Source organism: Malaya genurostris, chromosome 1 (assembly GCF_030247185.1).
Source record: "Malaya genurostris strain Urasoe2022 chromosome 1, Malgen_1.1, whole genome shotgun sequence".
Classification (NCBI taxonomy): Eukaryota; Metazoa; Arthropoda; class Insecta; order Diptera; family Culicidae; genus Malaya; species Malaya genurostris.
The window spans coordinates 101,148,108-101,167,701 of NC_080570.1; the positions used below are offsets into that span (position 1 = coordinate 101,148,108).

Below are 19,594 nucleotides of genomic sequence, written 5' to 3' on the forward strand. Positions count from 1 at the left end.
TTTGAAAGAATGAATGATCAATCATGATACAATAAAAAATACCCACATTATCAGATACGAATGGATTCCGAATCAATTCCGAATCGGTGAGAAATTTTCATTCGAAATTCCATGTGGAAATCATGTGGAATTCCGAATCAATTCCAACTCCAGTGCAACAACCAATTCCGAATGAATTTCGCCTACAACCGGTTGATTCGGAAATCTGTCGGAATTGAGTGAGAAAATGCGGACTGAATTGTCAATTCGTCTTCTTCTTCTTCTTCTACTTTCCCGATTTTGCACGTTTTCGTGCTGATTTTCAGTTTATTTTAAAACGAAAACATTATATAACTGAATATACAAATTTAAATCTTCATGTTTTTCGGATATACAGAACTAGTAAATAACCAGTTCTTCTTAGAATTCCATTCGCTCAAATTAACAAAACGGTCTACCTTAGTCAGCATCATATATTCCTCTAGCTGGAGTGTAGTGAAATGGCTTAAGTCGCCTCAATTTTTCACTAACACATCCATAAAATGAGCGAATATTCAATGACATTTATAATGTCACTGTCAATCAGGTTGATCGAGCAGCCAACTCAGGCGAAAATTCTAGCACTGAACCGATCGAGCACTAAAAAATCATGCAGTCAAGTAAGAATTCATTGCCCATTCCGTCATTTCGATAATCTGGGTTTTCGTGCTGATTATCAGTTTATTTTTAAATGAAAACATTACATAACAGAATATACATATTTAAATCTTCATGATTTTCGGATATACAGAACTAGTAAATAACCAGTTCTTCTTAGAATTCCAACATAAACTGTTGAAATTCGCTGGAAATTAACAAAACGGCCTACCCTAGTCAGCATCATCCATCCCTCTAGCTGGAGTGTAGTGAAATGGCTTAAGTCGCCTAAATTTACACTAACACACTTATAAAATGAGCGTATATTCAATGACATTTATAATGTCACTGTCATCGAGCAGCCAACTCAGGCGAAAATTCTAGCACTGAACCGATCAAGCACTGAAAAATCATGCAGTCGAGTAAGAACTCATTGCGCATTCCGTCTTTTAGATAATGTGGTTAAACTCAAGATAGAGTAGTTTGCGATTTCTTATATATCATTTGAATAGTACCTCTCATTGAGCTCGGTTCAGTTTTTTGAAGCAAAACAACAAGCGTCTGATCACTAGATGCGTCGTAACTTGACAATGAAATTATGTTTGGAAAAATATCAAGTTAAAGTATGAACGATATTGAGCAATTTTGCTTTATATCCAGTGATTCCTACATTCGGAAAGTAAAAACTTATTACCGAACCAACTGGTTCACGATTACTGACCCAACATTTTTCAATGAATCGTATGGAACATTGTAATCTTGAATTTATCTTTGATACAATGTACACCGTCCTACTTGACATCAATATATACCATATATGAATGAGTTAACACGCAATGTGTATATTTACTCGAAGGCGAATATCACATTAAAGCTTTCATAACATAGTTTTGTAACAGGCATTGTATGGAACTTTTATTGAATGTCATATTGGATCTTCACAAACGAATGTTGTGGATTCATGTAGTGTATTGCGTTATATATTTTAACAAATTGTGCACGGTTTCATTACTTTACTTCCAGAATTGTAACGATTCACCTATAGGCTCATGTGATCTTGTTAATGATTTTTATAGGATTTCTTTTTTCAGAGTATACTAAAGTACAACGATTGCACGACACACTCATTCTAACAATAAATTAATAAGAAGGTAAAAGAGAGTAAAAAATTGTTTGACTACAGAAGCACACACGGTACGAATTACAATTATTTCAATGGAAGATAATATCAAAAAGTTCTTTAATAATTAGTTTATTGATATTAACAAAACGTTTCAAATTTTACATTTTATATCTACCTAGCTGGTAACCCGAAAATGCAATGTCGCTCACTGCATCAAAACCGTTGTCCGAGCACGAGAAAGACAAACAAGAGCCATGGAATTTTCTTTTTAATATTCGTCGAAACCAAACATTTAAAAAAATAATTTTGGGTTATTTATGGTTATTTCATACTACTGAAAATTCAAACACAAATTTTTGATTTTATTTCCGATAGCATGGAGAGAAAATTATGTTGTTAAGTACAAGAGATATTCACGATTAAGTTCAACCCATTCTTGTGCAAGGTAAAGTAAGTCGTATTCACGACAAAAGGTACTATCAATCTCCCATTGAACCCCAGCCCCTATTTGTAAACATTTATTCGTTTACAATGATAAATTAGTTTTTTCCAAAATTTAGAATGTTCATTGGGTGTTACCAAAGACATCATATTAACAAGATATCCAGCTCTCACATTTCCCGAACAAATCATTGGCAACATCCTTTTTTGCGAGCATGTCGCCCTCAGGTGAGTCCGCATCGAATCTCATACATAGAAGTAAGGGAGAGAAATGTCAAATTCGTGCACTCCAAAATAGCAGGGCTGCGCACCCATACAATTGACATGATATGTTGAATGTGATGCCGTGCGATGGCGTTGTTGAACTGAACATTGATTTCGCTCCAAGCTGACAGGGTCTGGTGTTACGTTATGTACTAACCCCTCGTTTGTCACTCCGATTGACACACGATTGAAAAAAGAGAAAAACAGAGTTTTTAAGCGGGAAGCAGTTTAAAAACGCTAGATGAATTCGCTCTGTATTTCAGTTGAAATAAATCGATGTTAACTATTATAAACCGTGTTTATATCAAATACAACATGGTGTCAGAAGTCGGCGCGAGTTTTGTATAGTTTTGTTCCGGCGTCATTATCACCTATATCGCGGAAAAAACAGTGTTACAAACTCGCATCAGTGATTAATATTCGGCGCGATAGCAGCCATTTTATTCTCAAGTGAAATTAAGGAAAAAAACGGTGTATACTCATAGAAATGGATCCCAATCAGTTCAAAATGTTTTTAGAACATCAGACACACATTTCAACAACTCATGCAAACCGTTAATGCATCTACAACGGCATCGACATTAACCATCCAACAGCGTCAACAATCCGAGCAGCAGCGATCTTGAGCAGCGAACGTTTCGGTACCACAACCATCGACACTAGCTTTAGAAGGCGATATGGAAGTAATTTACGACTTCTTTGTCAGAAGTTGGAACGACTACTCTAAAGCGATTGTAATGGACCAATGGCCACCAAGCGATAACGCTAAAAAAGTCAGCTTCTTACTAACTGTTATCGGTGAACCTACGAGGAAAAAATATTTCAATTTTGAGCTTACAGAAGAGGAGTCAGTGAGCATAGAATCCGTATTACGTGCAATCAAATCAAAAGTGGTAGCAAAACGCAACATAATCATCGATCGGTTGGATTTTTTTTCGGCCTTACAAGCTTCTCAAGAATCAATTGATGAATTTTCCTCTCGCCTCAAAGGGTTAAAGAAAGTCTCGAAGCTTGGGGCTTTACAATCAGAACTCTTAACTTACAAAATTGTTAGAACAAATCGATGGCAACATCTAAGGACAAAAATGTTAACGATCACAGATATAACGTTGGATAAAGCAATAGATCTGTGTCGAGCTGAAGAAATCACGAAGAAGAGGTCCCAGGAATTAACGTACATCGTTCCTGAATCGGAAGTATGTACATAAAGTCAACAAGAGCAGTTCTCGCTTTAAACAGTGGAAGTCATCTCGATGCAAGTTGTGCGGAGATGTACATGAATTCTCCAAAGGAGCATGCCCCGCTCTCGGAAAACGTTGTCATCGGTGTAACAGAAAAAATCATTTCGAGAAAGTGTGCCGAGCAACGGAAAAGTCCAAAAATAACAGATCTCGACGTGTAAGAGAGGTGAAGGATGAGGAAGAATGTTCAAGAAACGAAGAATCTTCGGATGAAAGTGAACAGGAGTACGAAATCAGCCAAATTTTCGACAATACTGACAAAGGAGGTGGAGTTGCGGTCGAGTTGGACTTTAAATTAAAAATTTCGTGGAAATCTGTGCTCTGTGACCTGGATACGGGAGCCAATACTAGTCTTACTGGTTTTAATCATTGGGCAGAACTTACGAGAGAACGCAGTCCATCCTTACAACCGTCGTCAGTTCGACTACAAAGTTTCGGAGGTAATTCGATTAAACTTCTGGGACAGGTGTCGACGATCAAATCGCAAATATCGATTGATTTTGCAAGTCGTTGACGTTAACCATCGTCCGCTGCTGTCAGCTAAAGCATCACGAGAACTCGGATTCATTAAGTTTTGTTAAACAGTGAAGCTGGAAGCAGAGGAATCTACTAATTCGTCTGAAAAATTACTTCACGTGTATCGATTGAAGACGCAACAAAGCATCCATGAATATCAAGAGCTTTTCGAAGGATATGGAAAGTTACCTGGAACAGTGACCCTCGAAATTAATGACAGTTGCACACCGTCAATCCAATCACCTCGGCGCGTACCGATAGCAATGCGTAACGAGTTCAAAAAAGAGCTTAACTATCTGGAAGAAAATGGTGTAATCGTTAAAGAGACAAACCACAATGATTGGGTCAGCAATCTGGTCCTGGTTAAGCGACCTACCGGTATACGAATTTGTCTGGATCCAGTATCACTAAATAAAGCACTACTCAGACCGAATTTACAATTCGCTACATTGGACGAAATCCTTCTAGAACTTGGCAAGGCTCGTGTATTTTCCACAATGGACACAAAAAAAAGGATTTTGGCACGTAGTTCTAGACATGGAAAGTAGCAAACTGATAACGTTCTGGATACCGTTCGGCAGATATCGGTGGACTCGCTTACCTTTCGGAGTCGTAGCGACTCCAGAAATATTTCACGTAAAACTACAGGAGGTGATCCAAGATCTAAAAGGCGTTGAGTGCATTGCGGACGATTTACTTATTTTCGGAATAGGCGATACGCTCGAAGAAGCCTTAAAAAATCACAATGTTTACAGTTTCTTCTTCTCCGGCCCAAAAAAAACAATGTTAAACTTAATCGCTCGAAATTAAATCTTTGGCAGACGTCTGTTAGATTCTATGGCTATATTCTAACAACCCAAGGACTACGACCTGATGAAACATAATTGGCGCCATAAAAAACTATCCGACCCCTACCAACAAAAAAGAACTTCATAGGTTTGTGAGCATGGTTAACTATCTGAGCAGATACATTCGTGATCGGAGCGTTAATCTCACGTGCCACCGCAAACTAATCGTCGAAACTACACCTTGGCAATGGACACCCACCGAGCAGAAAGAATTCGAGTTGATAAAGAACGTAGTATCTAATATAGACACGCTACGATATTATGACGTAACGAAGCCGTTGACCATCGAATGCGACGCAAGCTGCTTCGGTTTAGGAGCTGCTGTATTTCAAGGTGACGGGGTTATAGGTTACGCCTCACGAACTTTGACACCAACGGAAAGAAATTACGCTCAAATAGAGAAGGAATTGTTAGCAATAGTGTTTGCTTATACAAGATTTGATCAAATAATTGTCGGTAATCCAAAAACAATTATTAAATCGGACCATAAGCCATTGATAACCTTGTTCAGCAAACCACTTCTTTCAACCCCAAAGCGTCTCCAGCACATGTTGAAATTGCAACGATAACGATAACAATTGAATGCGTTGCCGGGAAGAACAATGTGGTAGTAGACGCCTTTTCTCGTGAGACAGAGACAGAGTTTTTAAGCGGGAAGCAGTTTAAAAACGCCAAATGAATTCGCTCTGTATTTCAGTTGAAATAAATCGCTGTTAACTATTATAAACAGTGTTTATATTAAATACAACATTGGGTTCTCGGAGAAATATACTTCCAGTCTAACCTCATCGAAAACCTATTAGTCATAATCGATGCATTTCTCCAACACTAATTTTAACTCGTTTTGTAGGATTTGTTACTATGTAATTTATTTATGAAAGAATACCGTGTAGGGCTTTAACAAATAAATCATCGATACAAATATGGGAAATAATAGTTATTCGAATGAACTGAATGGAGAAATTGAGAGATCCTAGGCAGTTTAGTATTGTATTCATTTAGTAGCGACAGAAAACCAAAAGTATTCGCGGATTTTTTAGGATCTTTAAAATACAGAACAAGGTTCCGAGTGAACTTTCAAGCTGCATAAAAACTGATTAGAAGTTCGTTCGGTTGCGTCGCGTGAACTTTCAAGTGTGGATAATTAGTTGTTTAATGTTTATGAATTTCGTAAGCTGCTTAAGCCAAATAAGTCGCTTTTATTTGAACTCTTGTTGAGTTCGGCCATTGCTGATTTTATTTCGTCCTGCTGAATACCGTGTTTGCTTAAGTGTGTTTTCAATTGAACTTTCAGCATAAAGCGTTGATCACATAGCTCACAAGGATACGGTTTCTCATTTGTATGAACACGCATATGGACATGCAAAGTCCACTTCTTTTGAAGTACCTTGCCGCACACTTTACAGACAAAACTGTTTGTATGAATCCGTTCGTGATTCTTTAAAAGATTCCTGAAAAAGGTAAATTTGTTTAGCGTTTTCTATTTGAAAATGATCACTTATCCTACTTGTGCTTCAGTAATTTTCCACAGATGCCGCAGGGGACCTCTTGACTCTTGTGTTTGATTGCATAATGATAGTCGTACTTGGCTCTTTGTTTGAACTTCTCTCCGCACTGATCACATTGAAATCGGAATCCTTCCTCCCCGTGGACCATTATTTCATGCCGATCTCTCGTAACACGGTTGCCGTATCGTTTGTTACATCCTTCGAATGTACATTCATACGGTGTAAGACCATAATGACCATTCATGTGGAATTCAAACAATGACCGTTCGATTTGTTTTCCACAAAGTTCGCAAGTTTTGTGGTACCGGACGCTGCCGTTTTCTCTCACTTTAATGCATCCATGATCATCGAAATATCGTTTCCCGGTGAAACGACGCTTAAGTACAGTGGGGTTATTCGTAGGATCCGGCATTGGTCTCTTTTGGCCAGTACCAGTGTTGTCTGTTTTGGTCACTACACTAGCTCTTTCGCAGACCAGCGATAGGTATTGGTTTAACGTTTTATATAACGAGTCTGCGGAACTCTCATCTAGATCACCTTGAGATATCCGTACCGTTTGTGCATGATGATAATCTCGAAATCGCCTCCATTCACTTCGAACGACGTGTGGTTCAAGTTCGAACTTGGCTGCAATTTCCCTCCAAATATTACCTCGTTGCTCAGCTTTGTAAAAACTGAAAAATATAAATAAATTAAATAAATTTTTAAAAATAAATTCAGTTCCATATTATCAAGTATCAAGCATAAGAACACATGTATTAATCGGTGTATTCAAACCTTTTCGGTCCGATTCTGTGCCGACACAGTTCCGTGCACAGACGCAAATAATCTTCCTCACGATGCAATGCGTGTATTCTAACTTCCGTGTGAGTCCGTGCATGGAACTATGCCGGCACTGAACTGAATCGGAAATGTTTGAATAGACCCTAAACAAAAACAAGTTATATTTAAAGATTCTGAGGTTTGCTATTAAGACATGTAGCAACCACCTTTGGACACCTCTAAATACGTATATCTCTACACCTCTGTAAACTTGTCTGGAATTTGATTTCCAAATGGATTTCGAATCATATGCTACAATCTATTCCGAACCGATCCGTGTTAAAATCGGTTTTTGCATCTGAGATTATGGACGATGAAACTTATGTGCTGCAAGACTTCATGCAGCTTCCCGGAATGTCTTTTTTTACTGTCATACAACAGAACGGCGTAGAGTTAGTTTATCTAAATATATTTGGTTTGGCGGGCAATATGCAGCTGTGGTCGAGCAAGCCAAAGCTTCATTAGTACGGAAACGATTAACAATTAAATATACCGTGGAGAATGCCTAAAGAAACGATTGATACCATTCCTACGCAGCCATAGCGGCCCTCGCTATTCTGGCCCAATTTGGCATCTTTTCACTACGCTAAAGATGTTTTGGAATGGTATAAAGCGAATGGAAGACGTTTTTTGGTAAAAAAAATGACATCTAGAAGTAACTTTTTGCACTAAAATATCACTTGAAATGTTCATTGAGGATGTATTTAATTTTATTTTATTTAGAAGTAGGAAAAAGCCCAATGGAGCTGAACCCTCATAACCTTGCTTTCTATTAGGCATTTCCTCGTGTTTTATATCAACAGATTACAGTAATCCAACAGATACATATACACTAAAGAATTTTTCTATGCGTTTTTATACGGGTTTTTTATCCGCCTTTTTCATGCGAATTTTCAAAGATTACGAGAGTGAATATCTAAAATCAGTTTTTATAGCAAATCATAGTAATCAGTTGAAGATTGTAACAAATGTGCTAGAAAAATGAATTAAGAGACATCTCGACAAACAGATAACAAGTCGAGATCGATTAAGTTTACAATGCTTCTGAAACTGAGAAGGTTGTAGGGATCCTTCCAAGGGAGGCTATGAAGAGCGAACCGAAGAAATTTAAACTGAACGGCTTTGATGCGTTGGATGTCGAGTTGATAATAAGGAGTCCAAACGACAGTATATTTGAAAATAAAGCGAACCAGTGTGCGATATAATGCATTCTAGCAATATTTATATTATATTTATATACGTATTATATTATCACGTATTCCTTAACATTAAGTTTTGTATGCAATAAGATTCTTAAATCCTTGACGGTCGAATCTCGTTTGAGAACAGTTTGGAAAACGATATAGACACCCTCATTCTTGTTTACGGCCGTATGCGATACGTTCGAAAGTATAGCAAATTCGTATTCCCGTTTACGTTCGAATCAATCACACTTTTAAACATCGTACATGCATAAAAACAACGCCCATCCAACTTTAAACTATCAGTTCTGGTACAGATTTGAGTTGTAAATAAAAATCTTTGATATCATTTGTTATTTGACTTGTTTTTTTCACTGATTTTGTATCATCATGTTTGCTTACGTCCGTATCGACCATACGACGAACACATGCTTTCGAACGAATGCGAACAAGCCATTCTTGTTTTCACTCGAATTTGAAATAGCAGTCCGATCAGTGGTATCTGCGAAAAATATGTTGCATTTTTCTTGCAATTTTGTCATGTTTTCGATAGCCTACATATTTATTTCTTTGGTAAAATCATGCATTTAATATAAAATAAAGCATGTTTACCAATGGCGTATTTTCCATAAAGTACTTAATAGATGAAAAATTGATGCGTAAAAACTTTGAACCTCGCATATATTCAAAGGCTCCCCAGAAAAAAAACAGCATTTTACTATACTGCTTTGCTTTCTAAATGATTTATGCAAAACACAAATTTATGATTTGATTAAAAATCACCTTTAGATTCGAAAATAATTTTGTTAGAGATAGGTTAAACTTTTTTCAATGTGTTCGAACGGTTGATTCGCAACATTAAACTGACGAATCGAAACCACGGCATTTCGTCTATTCGTCCGTAAACGGGAATGGGACATTTCGTTCGTACGAATGATGTTCGAATACACGATTCGTTTGAAACTAAAATGGCGTACATTCTAGCGTTTCGCATATGGTTAATCACATGAATTGGACTGATTACATCAAGGCTTAGCATTTATTTTAAAAAGTTTACTGATATTTGAATATTTTGTGGCAAACGAGTCGCGTTCAAATTCATTCGAGTGAAAACAAGAATGGCTTATTCGTATTCGTTCGAAAGTACCCGTTCGTCGTATTGCGGATACGGACGTAAACAAGAATGTTTTAAATATGATTTTCCCGGAAAATTTTTGTTTTAAATTTGTGGCTACCCCGTTTGGCATAACAGTAATTGGCATAAAATTTACAAATCTTTGTTACTCCATTTCACATGCTGTAAAGTGCGACATTGTCATTTCTTCAAGCATCGGATGGGTAACGTCAGAGACATAACTGGATGACATTAAATCGTATCGCCTTTTTCATAAAGAAATGTTTTGCAATCACTGTGAAAACCGACCTTTGAACCGAGTCCCGAAAAATGTCAGTGTGTGTATGTAACGTTTTTTTTAGCATTAACTTGTCTCGGGGATTGCTGAGCAGATTTTCACAAACTTGGAATTATATGAATGGTCTTATGATCCTATACAAAAGTTCTGAAATTCATCTGGATTCTAGATTCCGGTTCCGGAATTACATGATAAAGAGTGTTGAACATCTCACTCATACAGAGAAGTGTTGCAAAACACGGAAAAATGGGGTTACTGGGAGCTCAAATCAGTTTTAATTGATGGGCATTGTCAGTTGACGGCTGAACGTAGCCATTCCGGCTATACCAGTCCCTGGAAATAGTGGTCACACAATCTAAAATGGAACGAACTCACTTTTCTCAGCGATGGTCTTTCATCCGGCTCTGACTTCCGGTTCCATAATTTCAAGGTGATGAATGTCCAAAACTTCAAACCTTCTTATAAAGTGCACCGGTACGTACATGCAGTGGTACGGAAGAAGAAAACACAACACCAATGACGTTATGAGATTGCATGGAAACATACCGGGACGCACTGTTATAGGCATTTTGGAAGCTCCTGAACCCCTCACCACAGTCGAGCCATTGCAGCCAGCGTTCTCCAGCCGTCCTGGTCCTGTGTGTGGGTGTGATGAAGGAGTCTTCCAAACATTTCTCCACGGCAAGTATTGTCTTTTTTCTTTGCATCCAAGTCCTGATCTTGTTCGTGCTTGTAGATGTCTGCCCTCGTTGGAAACCTCTTGCTGCCCAGCACCATTGATGCGCGTGATTTATCGTTTGAGGTTGAACTGGGACGCAACATAGTTAGCATCATGGAAGCCCCCGATACGTTCCCACAGTCGAGCCACAGCCGCCAGCGATCGTCAGCCGTTCCGGTCCTGTGTGCGGAAACGAAAAGGGGGTCTTCCAAACCACCACAAATGGCAAGTACTCATCTGCATTGAACGGTTCTAGCACTGATCCGATCCCCGTTTCCAGCCTTCCATCGTAAGTCCGATCTGCAGATTTACTACCAAAACGTCGGTGGTATGAACTCATGTGTCGACGAGTATTTGTTAGCAAGTTCAGACGATTGTTTTGACATTATCGCTCTTACCGAAACTTGGCTCCGAGAAAACACGCTGTCTGTCCAGGGGTTTGGTGCCAGTTACGAAGTTTTTCGAACCGATCGCAGTACTCTTAACAGTCCCAAATCTATCGGAGGCGGAGTGCTCGTTGCGGTACATAGACGTTTCGAAGCGCAGTTGATCGAATCAACGCCTGGTAGTCGTGTCGAGCAATTGTGGATCAGTATCAAGCTCGCCGAGTTCACACTCTTCCTCTGCGTAATCTATCTTCCACCTGATCGATGTCGCGATCTTGCTCTAATCAATGCTCACTTAGAGTCCCTTCATGAAATTTTTTCAACTCACGCGCGTCCAATCGACGAAATTTTAATCGTTGGAGACTTCAATTTTCCCGGAATCAAATGGCAAGGAACTTCCGGTGGATTCTTTTTCGCTGATCCGACGCTTTCAACATTTCATGTTGGCACTACGACCTTGCTCGACGGTTATAGTGTCAACTTACTTCGCCAATCCTGTTGCCAACGAAAACGACCGAATGCTGTATCTTTGCTTCTCGAGCAGAGCAGATGTTGCACCTATAATTAGTGCCTCACCGTTTCCTTTGGTCAAATCTGTTCGACATCACCTGCCACTTCATATTGTGCTCAACTCTAATCTTCCACCAGATGGCTACAACACGACCGACATCATCAGCTATAATTTTAATAAAGCTGACTACACTAAAATGACCGACTTTCTAATACATATTGACTGGGAGGAGATTCTCGACAATGATGATGTCAACGCTGTTGTACAAACGTTCTCTAACGTCATGAGCTACGCGATTGACTTTTTTGTACCAAAACGATCCAAACGGCTGTCCCTGCATCCACCATGGCAGACCACCGTAGTGAGACAACTGAAAACGACTAAAAGAGCCGCCCTAAAACGGTATTCAAAACATGGAGGATAGGCACTGCGTAATCAATATGTCCAGATCAATCAATTATACAAGAAAACTGTCAAGCGTTGTCATGTCAACTACTTGAAAAATGTACAAGGAAATTGAAATCCAATCCGAAGTCTTTTTGGAAACACGTGAACGAGCAAAGAAAGGAGTCTGAGTTACCTTCTATAATGAAGTTTGGAGAGTTTACTGGTTCGTGTAAGCGGGAAATCTGCCAGCTTTTTTCGGAAAAAATTTCTCGTGCCTTTACAAACGAAACCTTAAGCCCGCAACAAATTACACTCGCCGCGCTAAACGTTCCAGAATCTAATAATTCTTCAAATCTCATTCATATTGACTAAGATTCGATTCGGACGGCAATCGGATGAAGTCGTCTACCTCCTCTGGCCCTGACGGCTTACCGGCAGTTATATTGAAAAATTGCTCGACTGGTGTAATTGTTCCCCTTTGTCGAATATTTCGGATGTCACTCTCTAAAGAAGTTTTTCCCAACTTATGGAAATCTTCTTTTATGTTCCCAGTGTATAAGAAAGGTGACAAAAAAGACGTGAACAATTACCGTGGCATCACATCGCTTAGTGCAGGTCCTAAACTGTTTGAAGAGGTTATTCTGGCACCGATTTTCAACCACTGCAAGCAATATATTGTTGACACTCAATATGGTTTTATGCCTAAGCGCTCCACAACCACCAACCTATTGTCATTCATGTGCTACGTGACTGATGGTATGTCGAAAGGTTTACAAACAGACGCTATTTACACCGATCTCTCTGCTGCCTTTGATATAATAAACCACAATATAACAATTGCTAAATTGGAAAGACTTGGATTCGGCTCTAACATCCTTCGGTGGCTGCAGTCATATCTTATAGATCGTCGTTTAGCAGTGAAAACCGGCGATCACGTTTCCAATGAGTTTATCACTTCGTCCGGAATTCCGCAGGGTAGCCATCTCGGGCCTTTAATATTTTTACTGTATTTCAACGACGTCAACTTTACTCTAGAGGGCCCTCGTCTATCGTTTGCCGATGACGTTAAGATCTACTATTACATTCGAAGCCCAGAAGATGCAGGTTTTCTTCAACGACAGTTGTGGTGTAAAGTAAACCGTATGAAATTGAATCCTAACAAATGCTCGACCATCACGTTCTCGAAGAAGAAAGAGCCATTTCATTTTGATTACTTTCTGGAAGGATCCCCGATAGTCAGAACGACGTGTGTTAAAGACCTTGGTGTCTTTCTCGATGAGCAACTGACATTCAAGAAACACATCAGCTATATCGTTTCTAAAGCTTCTCGCAACCTAGGATTTGTAATGAGGATGGCTAAACATTTTACAGACGTGCACTGTTTAAAATCTCTGTTTTGCTCGCTTGTTCGTTCATCCTTGGAGTACTGTCCTGTCGTTTGGAATCCTCACTACATAAACGGAGCTCATAGAATCGAATCGATACAACGCAGATTCATTCGCTTCGCCCTACGGCGCTTACCGTGGAACAATCTTCACCAACTACCAAGCTACGAAAGTCGCGGGTTATTAATCGGTCTCGATACACTACAAGTTCGTCGAGATGTTGCACGTGCTTTATTGATAGCAGATGTTCTGACCGATAGGATTGACTGCCCTGCTTTGCTCCTCGAAATTAATATCAACGTCCGACCCCGTGCTCTTCGCAACAGTGCATTTCTTCGACTTCCTTTACGACGAACTAACTACGGTGCTAACAATGCTATTGTTGGCTTGCAGAGATCATTCAACCGCGTTTCATCAGGATTTGACTTCAATCTATCACGCAGTAGGACACTTGGAAATTTTTTATATATTACCAGAAATTATCATTAGGACCATATTGTGTCTGTTGATTATACCTAAATAAATAAATAAATAAATGATATCAGAACCGTTTCGACGTTGCAACAGAAAAAAAACAACACCGCCTTTACGAAAGAAGTACAGTGTGCGTGGTGTTCGATTACCTACTCGCGATAAAGAAAACGAAAACCAACACCGAAGCTCGATTTAAAAAAAGCGATTCCATTGGCACCGTGCACACATGAGTCCGAGTTTTCAACCGTTTAAAAGAAAACCGAATCACGACATAGGTACCTGTAACCGGTGTGTGATTGAAGAAATGAGTAAAGAATGAGCATAATGAAAGATAAAAATGTCTAACCTTTATATAGTAGACGACACAAAACTGTACGAAATTTTCGGAACAGATTAAATAATTAATCGAACTCGTAGGCTTGCTATTTAATGGCTGTTAAATTTACAGCTACATTGACAAATTCCGGATTCCGGTTTCGGAAAGAGTTCTTTGTCCGATATGAAACTTGCATTCTGAACTTTTGAAAATTTTACAGAATATTCTCAACTAAATTTAGTACACATTGTCAGATTGATTTTGAAAATAATTGCCACTTTACAGTGTTCTTGCATGGGCAGTGGTACGAACCTACGGACTCTAAGGATCCTTTTAAGTCAGGTCTCGGACATACGAGATCTGGCTTGCTAGACCAGCGCCTTATACTCCGAACCGTCGACCCTGACGCTCAAAGCAAATCGACCAATGAGCATCCGATGGGAAGAAATACAATTTTCAGTTACTTGGAATGATTACTACCCAGGAGTATGAGCTTTTCTACTTGATTCCTATCAAGAACTTATCACATGGACTTATCTCTTACATGGTAAATTTTGAAAATACGTCCAATAGTAGAGTAAAACGTGTTCATTCAAAAATAAGTTCGGAAAACATATAATAAACATGGCTGTAGTCGCTCACGGGAAGGAAAACATATAAGCAATTCTAGCTGCAGTTTCTATCGTTCATACGTTAGACTTACTCTGGATGGTCAAGGTTCCAAATCATTTCATGCTTAGAAATTTCTTCGGCTAGCCGCACTCTCTGCTCAACGGAGCTGTAGGATTCTGTTTCACTTGGCTTATCCAATATTTCGTCGATACGAGCTTCACTGCGGATGCCCACTTGCATGTTTTCATTTAGCATAACGTCCAACACTTTATAGAGTGGATCCGTCAAAATAGGATCGTCTTTGCGAATCTGTCCCCTTATTAAACGTATACTTCTGGTCCGATAAATACTACGCAAGCGATCCCAATGGAATTTCACTTCTGCACATGTCATGTTAAGCTGCTTCGATATTTCATCCCATGCTTCCTCTCGCTTGGTTGTACCGTAGTATCTATAAATATAATTTACATTTGAAGACCAAGTTTAATACTGGATCTATTAGAAAACAAATCTACTTTTAATTACTTTCATTTCGAATTGTTACGTATTTTTTACATATGATTTTTTTCAACACCGATGAAGATGATTATGGGTTTAGTCATAAATTGTAAAGTTTCTGTTGCTGTTCCGTTATAATCAGAGAAAGGTATCATTAACCGATAAAACCCATTCGTGAGGTTTCTTTTTATTTATTTTATTTGATATAAAAAAATTGTCCTAAGTTACTTACTCTGGGTGTTGGCAGTTCCAAATAATTTCATGACTACAGCAGATTTCAGCCAATTGCATTTTTTGTTCTGGATTCAATGTAGGAAATCTGGATGAATTTTCTTCATGTTCATAATCAGTTCCAATCCGCGCACTTTTCTTCTTATGCATACCACCGCGTGATCCCATTTGCATATTGTCACCAAGCATAGCATCAAGCACTTTGTAAAGAGGTTCGTTAATTATCGGATCATCACTCGGATAACCGCTTTTCTTGGAACGTATACTTCGACATCGATACACGTCTCGTAGCCGAGCCCACTGTAATTTAGCTTCTGCTCTCGTGACACCGAATTCTGCCGCTATCTTATCCCAAGATGAATCCCGTTTGATAAGATTGTTATAACTGTAACAAGATATTATAAAATAGAATGAAACTAACATTTTCTGATAACCCATTAGTAGTATTTCTTTTTATTTTTTTACGATATAACAAATTATCTCTAGTAAATTACTTACTCTGGGTGTAGACAGTTCCAAATAGCTTCATGGGTAAGGCAGATTTCAGCCAACTGCAATTTTTCATCTGAATCCAATGTAGGAAATCTGGATGAATTTTCTTCGTGTTCAGATTCAGTTCCCTTCCGTGAACATTTTTCCTTAGGCATACAACTGCGTGATCCCACCTTCATATTGTCACCAAGCATAGCATCGAGCACTTTGTAAAGAGGTTCATTAATTATCGGATCATCACTTGCAATATCACCTTTACTGGCACGTATGCTTCGACTTCGATATACGTCTCGTAGACGAGCCCACTGTAATTTGACTTCTGCTATCGTGACACCGAATTCTGCCGCTATTTTATCCCAAGATGCATCCCGTTTGGTTATATTGTTATAACTGCAACAAGATTACATTATTAAACAAAATGAAACGATCATTTACCAAAAAAATATATGTAGTGTTTCTCTTTACCTATTCACGATATAACAAATTGTCCTTAGTAAATTACTTACTCTGGGTGTAGGCAGTTCCAAACAACTTCATGACAACGGAAAATTTCAGCCAATTGCAATTTTTGTTCTGGATTCAATATAGGGAATCTGGTTGAACCTCCTTCATGTTCATCAGCAGTTCGCTTTCGTGCACTTTGCTTCTTATGTATATCACCACGTAATCCCACTTTCATATTGTCACCAAGCATAGCATCGAGCACTTTGTAAAGAGGTTCGTTAATTATCGGATCATCACTTGCAATATCACCTTTATTGGCACGTGTGCTTCGACTTCGATACACATCTCGTAGACGAGCCCACTGTAATTTGACTTCAGCTATCGTGACACCGAATTCTGCCGCTATCTCATCCCAAGATGCATCCCGTTTGATTAGATTGTTATAACTGCAACAAGATCACATTATTAAACAAAATGAAACTATCATTTGCCAATAAAACCATATGTAGTGCTTCTCTTTATATATTCACGATATAACAAATTGTCCTTAGTAAATTACTTACTCTGGGTGTAGGCAGTTCCAAATAACTTCATGACTACGGCAAATCTCAGCCAATTGCAGTCTTTGTTCTGGATTCAATATAGGGAATCTGGTTGAACCTTCTTCGTGTTCATCATCAGTTCCCGTCCGTGAACTTTTCTTTTTAGACATACAACTGCGTGATCCCACTTTCATGTTGTCACCAAGCATAGCATCAAGCACTTTGTAAAGAGGTTCATTAATTATCGGATCATCACTTGCAATATCACCTTTACTGGCACGTATGCTTCGACTTCGATATACGTCTCGTAGACGAGCCCACTGTAATTTGACTTCTGCTATCGTGACACCGAATGCTGCCGCTATCTCATCCCAAGATGCATCCCGTTTGATTGGATTGGTATAACTGCAACAAAATTACATTATTAAACAAAATGAAACTATCATTTACCAATAAAACCATATGTAGTGCTTCTCTTTATCTATTCACGATATAACAAATTGTCCTTAGTGAATTACTTACTCGGGGTGTAGGCAGTTCCAAATAACTTCATGACTACGGCAAACTTCAGCCAATTGCAATTTTTGTTCTGAATCCAATATAGGAAATCTGGTTGAACCTCCTCTATGTTCATCATCAGTTCGCTTTCGTGCACTTTTCTTCTTTTGTGTATCACCGCGTAAACCCAATTTCATATTGTCACCAAGCATAGCATCAAGAACTTTGTAAAGAGGTTCGTTAGTTATTCGATCGACGCTTGCAGCATCACCTTTGCTGGCACGTATGGTTCGGGTTCGATACACGTCTCGTAGACGAGACCACTGTAATTTGACTTCCGCTCTCGTGACTCCGAATTCTGTCGCTATCTTATCCCAAGAAGCTTCCCGTTTCGTTGGATTTTTATAACTGTAACAAGATTAATAAAGTTTATATTCTCAACAAAATTAATTCATACAAACGATGGATGCTTGCTATTCCAAATTATTTCGTAACTTTGACAAATCTGAGCCAGTTTCAACTTGTTCTCGCGATCGAAAAATTTTTCACAGATGGTCTGGTCCTGTTGATTTGAATTTATATCTGACACGTACATTAATGCGTCGTCGTTGATATCTATATAATCTGCTTCAATCTCAAGGCTTTCCACTTTAATGCCTGGTAAATTAGTTGGTTTTATATCCTCGGTCCATTCCGAGATATTATCAAAACTTTCATGTTTGATAGTAGGACATGCTTCAATGGGAAAATCTTTCACTTCAAGCTCTTCATTCTCCAAGGCTCTGTTTATTCGAAGGCGTTGTTCTTGTATTAGTTTTCTCAATTCTGTGACATGTTCTTGATACTTTTTGGGTGCGTTTGGATCATCTGTTTGCAGTTGAATCGATTCATATATTTCATCAGTCTGGTGACATAAGATACGGAACTCTTCAATCAGGTTAATGGTTTGTTCGCAATTTTCACATATTTTTATTATGGTATCGTTGGCGTTAATAAAAAGTCCTAGACAATCACGTATTTTATCTAATAGGGATAGGTTTTCGGTATTGCTTTCGACTGATATATTTTCAAGAGGATCCATACTTTCCGAATATTCGATTTGGCAAAGACATAGTCGACAATACTTTCCTTCAATCATTATTTGATCTATAATATGAAGGATTGTTGCTGTATCCATTTCTTAGAATATTGAAGGCTTACCGCTCATTGTTTAGTCTCGAATACTTAAAACTTATCGAATTTTTGTAGATTTCGTGCATAAAATTTTCAAATACAATAATATTCAATAAACTCTTTTGACATTTGCAAGAGCTTACACTGATAAAAATTGACACGTTGACATCATGTGCAGAACATGTAAATTACAAACTCTCATTGAAAAACACTGGTGGCGTGGATTGCTCGAGCAAAAAATGGCAATGAAACACCGCTCTAGAATAGGAAATTGACGATTCGTTTGGCTCCTTAAAAAGTATTCGCCGGTCTGGTACTATGAGAGCCTGTAATATAACCCTCTTAAAAAAAAAAGTTCAACGTTCCGATCAACATCCAATTAATCGTTCAACGGGAGGCCAACACGGATCCTTCGTTTGCCGATTTTGAAATGGTCTGTTGAACCGAATGCCATGTTTTTCGTTCAACAAACCCGGCAGACAGAGGCCTATTGTTGAGCCATTTTTAATACGAGGAGTTGGAGCCCCGTTGGACTAAAGAATTTCTGAAGTTTTTTCACTTTTTTTAAAACTAACACTACATAACTGTTCAATTCTTTTACTTCATGTAAAATAACAACAAATTTTCTTAATGTTGCAAGAGAAAAAACAACAACAAACCGTTCGTGACAACTGAACGATTATTTCGTGCAGTATGCCGTTCAACAAACGCTCAACGACCAACAAAATGTAATCGCTTGCGGAATGGGAAACTATAAACTATTCTCGTGGAGTGTTTTGCTCGATTCTGGAATTTTTCGTGCAGTCGAGCAGTCAAAACAGATGCACAAATTTTATTAGTGTAATATTTTGTTTCTGAGCTGTACTGAAATAAAAAAAGCTTATTTATATTAAATAGAGATTTTAATCGCATATCAGAGTAATTAATGTATATTTTGATCAATTGTTCAATTATGA

At 38.5% G+C, this 19,594-nt stretch overlaps 1 protein-coding gene across 1 annotated transcript; it reads right to left on the reverse strand.

Annotated features, from left to right (window-relative positions):
- Nucleotides 1–5,787: 5,787 nt before the first annotated feature.
- LOC131425262 (uncharacterized) lies at nt 5,788–18,815 on the reverse strand. The gene is made up of 10 exons (XM_058587005.1): nt 18,666–18,815; nt 17,927–18,611; nt 17,490–17,873; nt 16,989–17,372; nt 16,488–16,871; nt 15,988–16,371; nt 15,491–15,874; nt 14,852–15,211; nt 6,556–7,230; nt 5,788–6,499 (listed from the first exon to the last, which is right to left on the reverse strand). The coding sequence occupies exons 1-10, from the start codon at nt 18,670–18,672 to the stop codon at nt 6,208–6,210; spliced, it is 3,939 nt and encodes a 1,312-aa protein (XP_058442988.1). The 5' UTR covers nt 18,673–18,815; the 3' UTR covers nt 5,788–6,207.
- Nucleotides 18,816–19,594: the final 779 nt, after the last annotated feature.